This window comes from Berghia stephanieae, chromosome 14 (genome assembly GCF_034508935.2).
Source record: "Berghia stephanieae isolate SIO BIC M18660-M18661 chromosome 14, UCSD_Bste_1.3, whole genome shotgun sequence".
Taxonomy (NCBI): domain Eukaryota; kingdom Metazoa; phylum Mollusca; class Gastropoda; order Nudibranchia; family Aeolidiidae; genus Berghia; species Berghia stephanieae.
In genome coordinates, this window is record NC_088373.1 from 7,487,327 (window position 1) to 7,496,689 (window position 9,363).

At 35.8% G+C, this 9,363-nt stretch overlaps 1 protein-coding gene across 9 annotated transcripts in view; it reads left to right on the forward strand.

The window, feature by feature from the left end:
• LOC144959630 (aquaporin-3-like) overlaps positions 1 to 9,363 on the forward strand; it is a gene marked incomplete at its 3' end in the record, with an annotated part of 18,141 nt that extends 8,778 nt beyond the window's left edge. For all 9 annotated transcript variants that reach the window (XM_078892275.1, XM_078892276.1, XM_078892273.1 and 6 more), the window contains 2 exon segments: positions 2,724 to 2,847; positions 9,226 to 9,363. In XM_078892275.1, the coding sequence (XP_078748401.1) occupies positions 2,724 to 2,847; positions 9,226 to 9,363 (262 nt within the window).

Consider the following 9,363-nt stretch of genomic DNA (forward strand, 5'->3'; position numbering starts at 1 on the left):
TGATGATTATGATGACGATGATGATGATGATGATGATGACGACGACGACGACGACTATAATGAAGACGATTACAGTGGTGTCAATTTTTAATGAGCTTTTATATAGCGCCATATCCACTAAACGTGCCCAAAGCGCTTTACAAACGGTCCCTGACCAAAACCAACACATAACATGATGCCTGCTATTACAATTTTTTTTTCCGACAGACAACGCTGTCAGCGGGCGGGTACTCATTTTACACCTGAGTACGGTGAGAGAATTTGAGTAAAGAGCCATTTCCAAGGACTCAACTATGCCCCTTAACCAGGCTCCAGTGTCATTGCCGCACGTCTAACAAGGTATGGACTTACTTGACTTAAGCCCTTTAATTCCTTGTGAAAGACGCGGTCGCTAACTCGGTATAGTCACGGGCATACCATGACAAAACACACCCGCTATTTTCCCATATTTTGATTTCCATAATTATTAACAAAAACTTAAAATACCACTGTCATCATTATCAAAAACATTTAAATGATAATTAATTTTTTAAAGAATCAAAGTTTTAGTAAAATTTACGCTTGATAAGAGACGCTATAAAATATTATTGTAATCATGATATCAGTACGCGAGGGAGAGGGTATCTAGAATAATATTGTTTATTCCAGCCCTTTCATTGGAAAAACATCATTTCTTAGTAAATACCTAATCATTGAATAATGCTTTGAACGCGTTGAATAACAATTATTATTCAACAATTGCAGAATATTTTCATACATTTCATTGGTGTGAAATTAGGTGTAAAAGACAGCTGATTGGTAATTATAAATAATCGTTTGGTGCGCATGAATACAAATCCAACGTTTTTCATTTTGGGTCAAATTGTCATTCAGGCAGAAGGAGACAAATACAAATTATGGTTAATAGAGATATTAATGCCATACAATTTGGTTACAAATGTGACCCTTCGCCTCAAAACGGTATTAAGTCGGGATGGTTAAGATGTTGAAAATTGAATTTATAGCCAGAAATACCAGACTTGTGTTGAGTTTGTATGTTTCATTGAGGAGAATGGATACCATATTTTAGGGTGCTAATGCCAACAATTTATATTTTTGACCAGTTTAACATTTAATTCGGCTTTTAAGTATTTGGTTCGTTCCGACATAATACCTTTCAGAGACGATGGGTCACAAATAACTAATATATCTTACTTGGAGGGGTAGAATAAACGTATTCTTTCATATTTTTGTATTTATTAAACTCGTTATATTTCTATCGTGCAATAACACATAGGTACTAGCAAGCTCGTTGTGTCATTGGGCACGATAAAAATAACTTGTTCAATAAACACAAAGAGATGAAAGAATCGTATATTATATAACTTTTAATTTTTTTTATCGATGCATGAAAGTTACGCAGAGCATTTCAAAGTTTTTAAAGCCTATATGTGACCCGTCGTCTCAAAACGGTATTATGTCTGAACGAACCAAATACTTAAAAGCCGAATTTAATGTTAAACTGGTCAAAAATATAAATTGTTGGCATTAGCACCCTAAAATATGGTATCCATTCTCCTCAATAAAACATACAAACTCAACACAAGTCTGATATTTCTGGCTATAAATTCAATTTTTAACATCTTAACCATCCCGACCTAATACCGTTTTGAGGCGAAGGGTCACATATTAATTTTAGCTCTTAAACGACGTCGAAGTGATACTAAACTGATAGATTAAAAAAATAATTAACAAAAATGACTAAAACAGCTTTTAAAAAAACGAACAAAGTACCAAACATGGAACGTTTCGGGCTCAAAACCTTTCTTTAGCCAACACCAAAAAAAAAAAAAAAACAACAAAAAACAAAACAAAAAAAAAACAAAAAAAAAACATACAATTTAAACAAAAATACATTACTAAAAACAAAACCAGATCGATGCATTTATGTTTTCATTGTTGTTGTTTTTTTTTTTTTTGTTTTTTTTTTTTGTTGGCTGAGGAAGGGTTTTGAGCCCGAAACGTTCCGTGTTTGGTAATTTGTTCTTTTTTTTTAAGCTTTTATATTCATGTTTTGTTTGATCCCTTTTAGCAGCTGTTAAACGATAGGATAGGATACGATTGATATGGTCCTGAAATGTCGCAGTTCCCAGTAAAATCATAGAATCACGATGATCACATGAACGATTTTGAAGACAGGGACTGTTTGACTTATAATCCTTCGTGTTCAAATGTTTGTTGTTGTTGATTTTTTTGCATAGGGCAATACACAGCACTTCATCATCATCATCATCATCTTCTTCTTCTTCTTCTTATTATTATTATTATCATTATTATTATTATTATTATTATTATTATTATTATTATTATTATTATTATTTTTTATTATTATTATTATTATTATTATTATTATTATTATTATTATTATTATTATTATTATTTTTATTATTATTATTATTATTATTATTATTATTATTATTATTATTATTATTATTATTAAATTATTATTTTTCCTCCTCCTCCTCCTTCTCCTCCTCCTCCTCCTCCTCCTCCTCACCATCATCATCATTTACAGTAATAAGTAATTTATTAAATTCTTGTTTATTTGCAATAACAAGATTATGTTAGTTTTCTCAATGACGATGGTTTGATTTGTGTTCTATCTGTATTGACAAACTGCCTGAAATAAACTTTGACTCACGAATCATCTCTGTGTGTGTATGTCTGTCTTTCTTCCCCAACAGACATTTTCAGTGGGGTCTGGGTGTCAATACAAGCTTGGTAGTCCCGGAACTGATCAACTCACAATTCATGTCGCCTCGGGAATTGGTGTCATGTTGGCCATCACCATCTCAGGAGGCGTGTCAGGTGAGGACACTGCTACCTCCCATAACAAAATTGAACTTTTATATAGTGCAATATCCAGTAAAATGTGCTCAAAGCGCTTTACAAGGGGTCCCTGGTCAACAGCAACATTTAACATGTAGGACGGGACGTGCCGCCTGTTAGGCGATATTACAATTTTTCGGACAAAGACAACGCTGTTAACGGCCAGGTACTCATTTTACACCTGAGTACGGTGAGAGAATGTGAGTAAAGAGCCTTTTCCAAGGACCCAACTATGCGCTGAGCGCGAGGCTCGAACCCAGGACCTTCCGATCCGAAAGCGAGTGTCATACCACTAGACCATATAGCCACACATAGTGAGCAGGGAGGTACATAATGTGTCTTCTATCCCCTTATATCTGTTTTTCAACTTGCTTTCTGTCTTTGTCTTGGAATGAGATTACTTGGTTTTGTCCTGGCCCACGTCGAAGTCCTGGCTGAGAGGGAAACAGTCAAATGCATAGTTATTGTTTTGGGAGATGATTTTTTTTTCCTTTGTAAATCATCTCTCAGTTATGTATTATTATATGTGACCCTTCGCCTCAAAACGGTATTAAGTCGGGATGGTTAAGATATTGAAAATTGAATTTATAGCCAGAAATATCAGACTTGTGTTGAGTTTGTATGTTTTATTGAGGAGAATGGATACCATATTTTAGGCTGCTACTGCCAACAATTTATATTTTTGACCAGTTTAACACTTAATTCGGCTTTTAAGCATTTGGTTCGTTCAGACATAATACCGTTTTGAGACGATGGGTCACATATAGAATAAAGTCGACGTCAATCGAGTCTTTGTTAGTGATTTTTGCCATCCACGTTTATGAGTAATTCTCACTAAACTCTATTAACCAGACTATAAAAGTTCATGATTACACACAGAGTTTTGTGTGTTGGTCCGTTATACTTCCGGATGGCAATGGTGTGAACTCCTTAGCCAAGCGCATACTATCTATAGCTAGAATGAAGTTGATGTCACTCAGGTCTTTGTTTGTTTGTTTTTTTGTTTGTTTTTTTTTTGTTTTTTGTTGTTTGTTTTTTTTTGTTTTTTATTTTTTTTTTTATTTTTTTTTTTGGGGGGGGGGGGGGGGGGGGGGGGTTGTTGGTTTATTTTGTTGGTTTTATTTCTGTTTGAGAGATTTTGCTTTTTTTTGTTTTGTTTTTTTTTTTTGTTGTTGTTGTTGTGGAGTTTCTTCTTTTTTTTTCTTCTCCGGCTGGATCATTCTTTCTTGTATAAAAGAAACACATCATCTATCGACATCTTTAACATCAGCCTTTGACATCTTATCCATCTTTTGTATAGACATTTTATTGCCGTATAATGTTGCTGTTGTGCTATTGTTGTTGTTGCTCTTGCTCCTGTTGCTTCTCTATTGTTACAATAATAATAATAATAATAATAATAATAAAATAATAATAATAATAATAAATAATAATAATAATATTATAATAATAATAATAATAATAAAAATAATAATAATAATAATAATAATAATAATAATTAATTAATAATATAATAATAATAATAATAATATAATAATAATAATAATAATATATATAATAATAATAATAATAATAATAATAATAATAATAATAATAATATAGTAAATAATAATAATAATAATAATAATAATAATATAATAATAATAATAATTAATAATAAATAATAATAATAATAATAATAATATAATAATAATATTCTGGTGTTTTATAGCTTTGGCATGGTCATGAATTCAATACATAATAATATTCATAATTTATGTCGCAATCTTTATTATAGAATCTCTGAGTTCTTTGAATAAATCGAGTTGTAACACTTTACCGGCGAACCGGAAACACTCCCAAATCACAAGTTGTTCCCACCATTCCAAACCAATATTATGGTGTCGGGATAGTCAATATTACGATAAAAATTCATTGGTTTGAGCCTCACAAAGTTGAGTCTTTGGAAAATGCTCTATAGATAGTATGCGCTTGGCTAAGAAGCTCATAACATTGCCATCCGGAAGTATAACGGACCAACACACAAAACTGTGTGTATTCATGAAATTTTATAGTCAGGTTAATACAGTTCAGTGAACATTACTCACAAACGCGGATGGCAAAAAACAATAACAAAGACCTGAGTCATCTTCGAACTATCTATACTCACATTCTCTCATCGTTGTTATGATGAGTAGGATGAAGTTGACGTCACTCTGGTCTTTGTTATTGTTTTTTGGCCACCCGCGTTTTTGAGTAATTCTCACTAAACTGTATAGATAGTATGCGCTTAGCTGAGAAGCTCACAACATTGCATCCGGAAGTTAAGGACAACAACCCCCCAAAAAAATGGGGTTCCATGAACGGGTTTTTAGTCGGGGTAATACAGTTAAAGAGCTTTACTCTAAGCGCGGATGGCAAAAAACAATAACAAAGCCTGAGTGCGTTTCTTCGAATATCTATAATTTAAAATTCCGGGTGAAAGGATAAGAATATCAAAAATGTGACCCTTGCCTCAAACGGTTTAAGTCGGGGTGGACTAAGATGTTGAAATTGTTTATAGAAGAAATATCAGACTTGTGTTGAGTTTGTATGTTTTATTGAAGAGAATGGATACCATATTTTATGGTGCCAATGCCAAATAATTTATATTTTTTACCAGTTTAACATTTAATTCGGCTTTTAAGCATTTGGCTCCGACATAATACCGTTCAGAGACGATGGGTCACCAATGTCACGGTCACCGTAACATGCATAAATAAACCTGGTTCATTTGAATGGCGTTTGGTGTCAAATTTCATAGCTTTCTATTGAACGCCTCGAGCTTTTCATGATGAGACTTATTAAAAGGGCTTTCCCCGCTTGTATAGATAGAATGCGCTTGGCCAAGGAGTTCACAACATTGCCATCCGGAAGTATAACGGACCCAAAACACAAACTTGTGTATCCATGAACTTTTTAGTCTGGTTAATACGTGTAGTGAGAAAAACTCACAAACGCGGATGGCAAAAACATAACAAAGGCCTGAGTGACGCATCTGCTATATCAATGAGCCTATCCTGTAGAGATAATAATATTATTAAGTGGCTTGTTTTTACATTTGAATCTCTCTATACCGCCGCCACCAATCCTCAAGTCAATTGAAATTCCTCCTTAATTGCACATGCTATCGTAAGCAACACTTTGCACAAAAACACATTAAACAGTGTCGACCGGGATGTTTGAAGGATTTCCGTACTTTGGGCAAAAAAAAAAAAAATGATCGATTCTAAAAACAACACATTTCTAGTTGTTAAATCTTGTCTATCATTAGAATGAATATATTATTTACATCAGAATTCTCTTGACATAATAATATAATCTCCCCACAAAATCTACTCAACAATTCTTCTCAGGCCAATTTTCGTATTCCGGTCAGGCCATCCCAAAACCTCCATTATTCATAACGCACTTTCAATTATGCATTTACGGAGCTTCAACTATTTGATATCGTTTTCAGGCCGCATCAGGATTGAGCAACCCCCCCCCCCATCCCCCCCTTCCCCCACCCATCCCCCCATCCCCCCCTCCCCCCCCCCCCCCACACACCACACCCCCTTAGCATCCACACCGTCAGAAAAACTTCATTGAACCGTCTTGATTAAATTACGTATTCAGGCCGCCAACTTTGCACAGCCTCGATGAATTAAAAGAATTAATTGATCTTATTTTGATTCTCATTCCCTTGACTAATCGTCGTAGTTGTCCTTCAGAGAGCCATCAGGCACATGGAGCCGGTGTTTATCCCGGTTTCTATATATAGATAGTATGCAGATGACGTCACTCAGGCCTTTGTTATGGTTTTTTTCCATCCGCGTTTGTGAGTTGTTTGCTAAACTGTATTAACCAGACTATAAAAGTTCATGGTTACACGAATTTGGTGTTGGTCCGTTTATACTTCCGGATGGCAATGTTGTGAACCCCTTGGCCAAGCGCATTCTATCTATAGCTTGAAACCGCACAATAGCAGATTGTATGCAAGCGACTCTTTGGAAAGGACGCTATAGTCTATCGCAGAGTACGATTCACAATGTCTACGTGACCAAGCTACCCAATCTCTTTCTGGGTGGACCGGAAAAGGGGGGGGGGGGGGGGGTGAAGTGTGGGCTTTGGTTTTAGTGATATGACTGTTTGGATGGAAGGTCCGGGCTCGAGCCCGCGCTGGGCAAGTTGAGTCCTTAGAAAAGGCTCTTCTAATTTCTCTGCCGACTCAGGTGTAAAATGAGTACCGGCCGTTAAAAGCGTTGTCTTTGTCCAAAAAAATGTAATATTGCTAACAGGCGTTATGCCCCGTCCACATGTTAAATGTTGCTGTTTCCAAGGGACCCTTGTAAAACGTTTGAGACGTTTGTGGATTTGCGTTTATAAAAGTGAATTTAAAGAGTAGTCTTCACTTAGATCGATCTCGGCCCCTTTGCGTGTGAAGCGAGTACTATACCAACTGAGCAGTTGGAACTCCAGAAAACGACATTGAACCGAAGTATTTAAACTACGAATGCAGGACGTTAGTTTTGACCAACTCTATGTGGACTCAATAGTATGATGTCACGTCCGCCCAGCAACAAGCAGCTTGGTTCTAAACAACGAAAATCAGTACTTTTCATTCTTCATGCTGGCTAGAACTTTTTTAATGTCATGTGATCCGAATGTATAAAAGTCCAAAAATGATCAGATTTATAATGTTTTTCCCCTCTGGATACACTTTTAGCTCGCGGAGAAGTTTCATAAGGATCTGATTGTTCCGATGTTTAGAACCATTTTACTAAGTTCTATCCGCCTTACGAGGGGGAGTGACGTCACGACTGTTGAAGTCTGAAGACTTGATCTCATTTTGATTAACCATTTGATTTTTGACCAATTAAAAAGTGGAGTTTGTGACACACATTCACACGTCGTGCTCGGACAAACATAGTTGTTTGTTTATAAACATAAACGCGAATGAAATGGACCTCTCTCCAACCATAGTTGTTGTTTTATGCCGCCGAATGGGTGACCAGTTATCACACGATTTTCTCGATCAGATTATAACGTTATAGATAGTATGCGCTGGCTAAGAAGCTCACAAGATTGTCATCCGGAAGTATAACGGACCAACACACAAAACTATGTGTAACCCTAAACGGTTGTAGTCTGGTTAGTACAATTTAGTGAGAATTACTCACAAACGCGGATGGCAAAAAAACAATACAAGACCCGAGTGACGTCAACTCATTTTATTATAACGTTTAAGTTAACACTAGTTTTCTGTGTTGGTTTATAGATATTCGAAGAGAGTAACTCAGGTTTTGTTATTGTTTTTTTCCTCCGCGTTTTGAGTATTCTCACAAAACTGTATTACCTGACTATAATCGTTATGGATACACACAGTTTTGTGTTGGTCCGTTATACTTCCGGATGGAATGTTATGAGTTCTTAGCCAAGCGCATACTTCTATGATAGTATGCAGATGAGCATCAGGCCTTTTTTTGTTGTTGCCATCCGCGTTTGTGAGTTGTTTTTTACTAAACTGTATTAACCAGGTATAAAAGTTCATGGTTACACAGAGTTTTGTTGTTTGGGCCGTTATACTTCCGGATGGCAATGTTGTGAACTCCTTGGCCAAGCGCCATTCTATCTATAACGGATCAACACACAAAACTATGGTAAAATTAAAGTTTTTAGTCTGGTGAATCCAGTTTGTGAGAATTACTCATAAACGCGGATGGCAAAATAACAATAACAAAGTCCCGAGTGACGTCAACTTCATTCTATCTATAAACATAAACGCGAATGAAATGGACCTCTCTCTAACCATTGTTGTTTTTATGCCGCCGAATGGATGACAAGTTATCACACGATTTTCTCGATCATATTATCTATAACGTTATAACGTTTACGTTTACACATAGTTTTCTGTGTTGGTTCTTGATATCGATCAGGTAGTTGAACATTTCGGATATTTTACTTAGACACATACCGTGGATAGGAAAGTCTGTTTAGCCCGCTATGTTTACCAATCATTGCCATTGACTGTCCGAAAGGCGTGGTTATCTAAGTGTTGTTGTTGTTGTTGTTGTTGTTGTTGTTACTGCTTCTACTGTTGCTGTTATTGTTTTTTTCTTTGTTTTTTTTTATCTTTTGCTGTCTTTCGTTTTTTTTGTTGTTGTTTTTGTTTTGTTTTAATGTTGTTGTTGTTGTGTTGCTGTCTTTTTTTTTATTTGGGGGGGGGGGGGGGGGGGAGGAGGGGTGGTATGTTTTTGTTGGGTTTTTTGTGTGTGTTTTTTATTTTATTTTTTTAATTTTTGTTTTTTTAATATTTAGATTTTTGTCCCTTTCGAATTCATCTTCCTTTCTCACCAGGTGGCGCTGTGAATCCTGTAGTCTCATTGGCCTTTTGTCTGACCAATCGTACGCCGTGGAGCATGTACCCTGTCCACGTGATTGGTCAGATGATCGGGGCATTCATTGCATCCGGGGTCATCTTCAGTGTCTATGAAG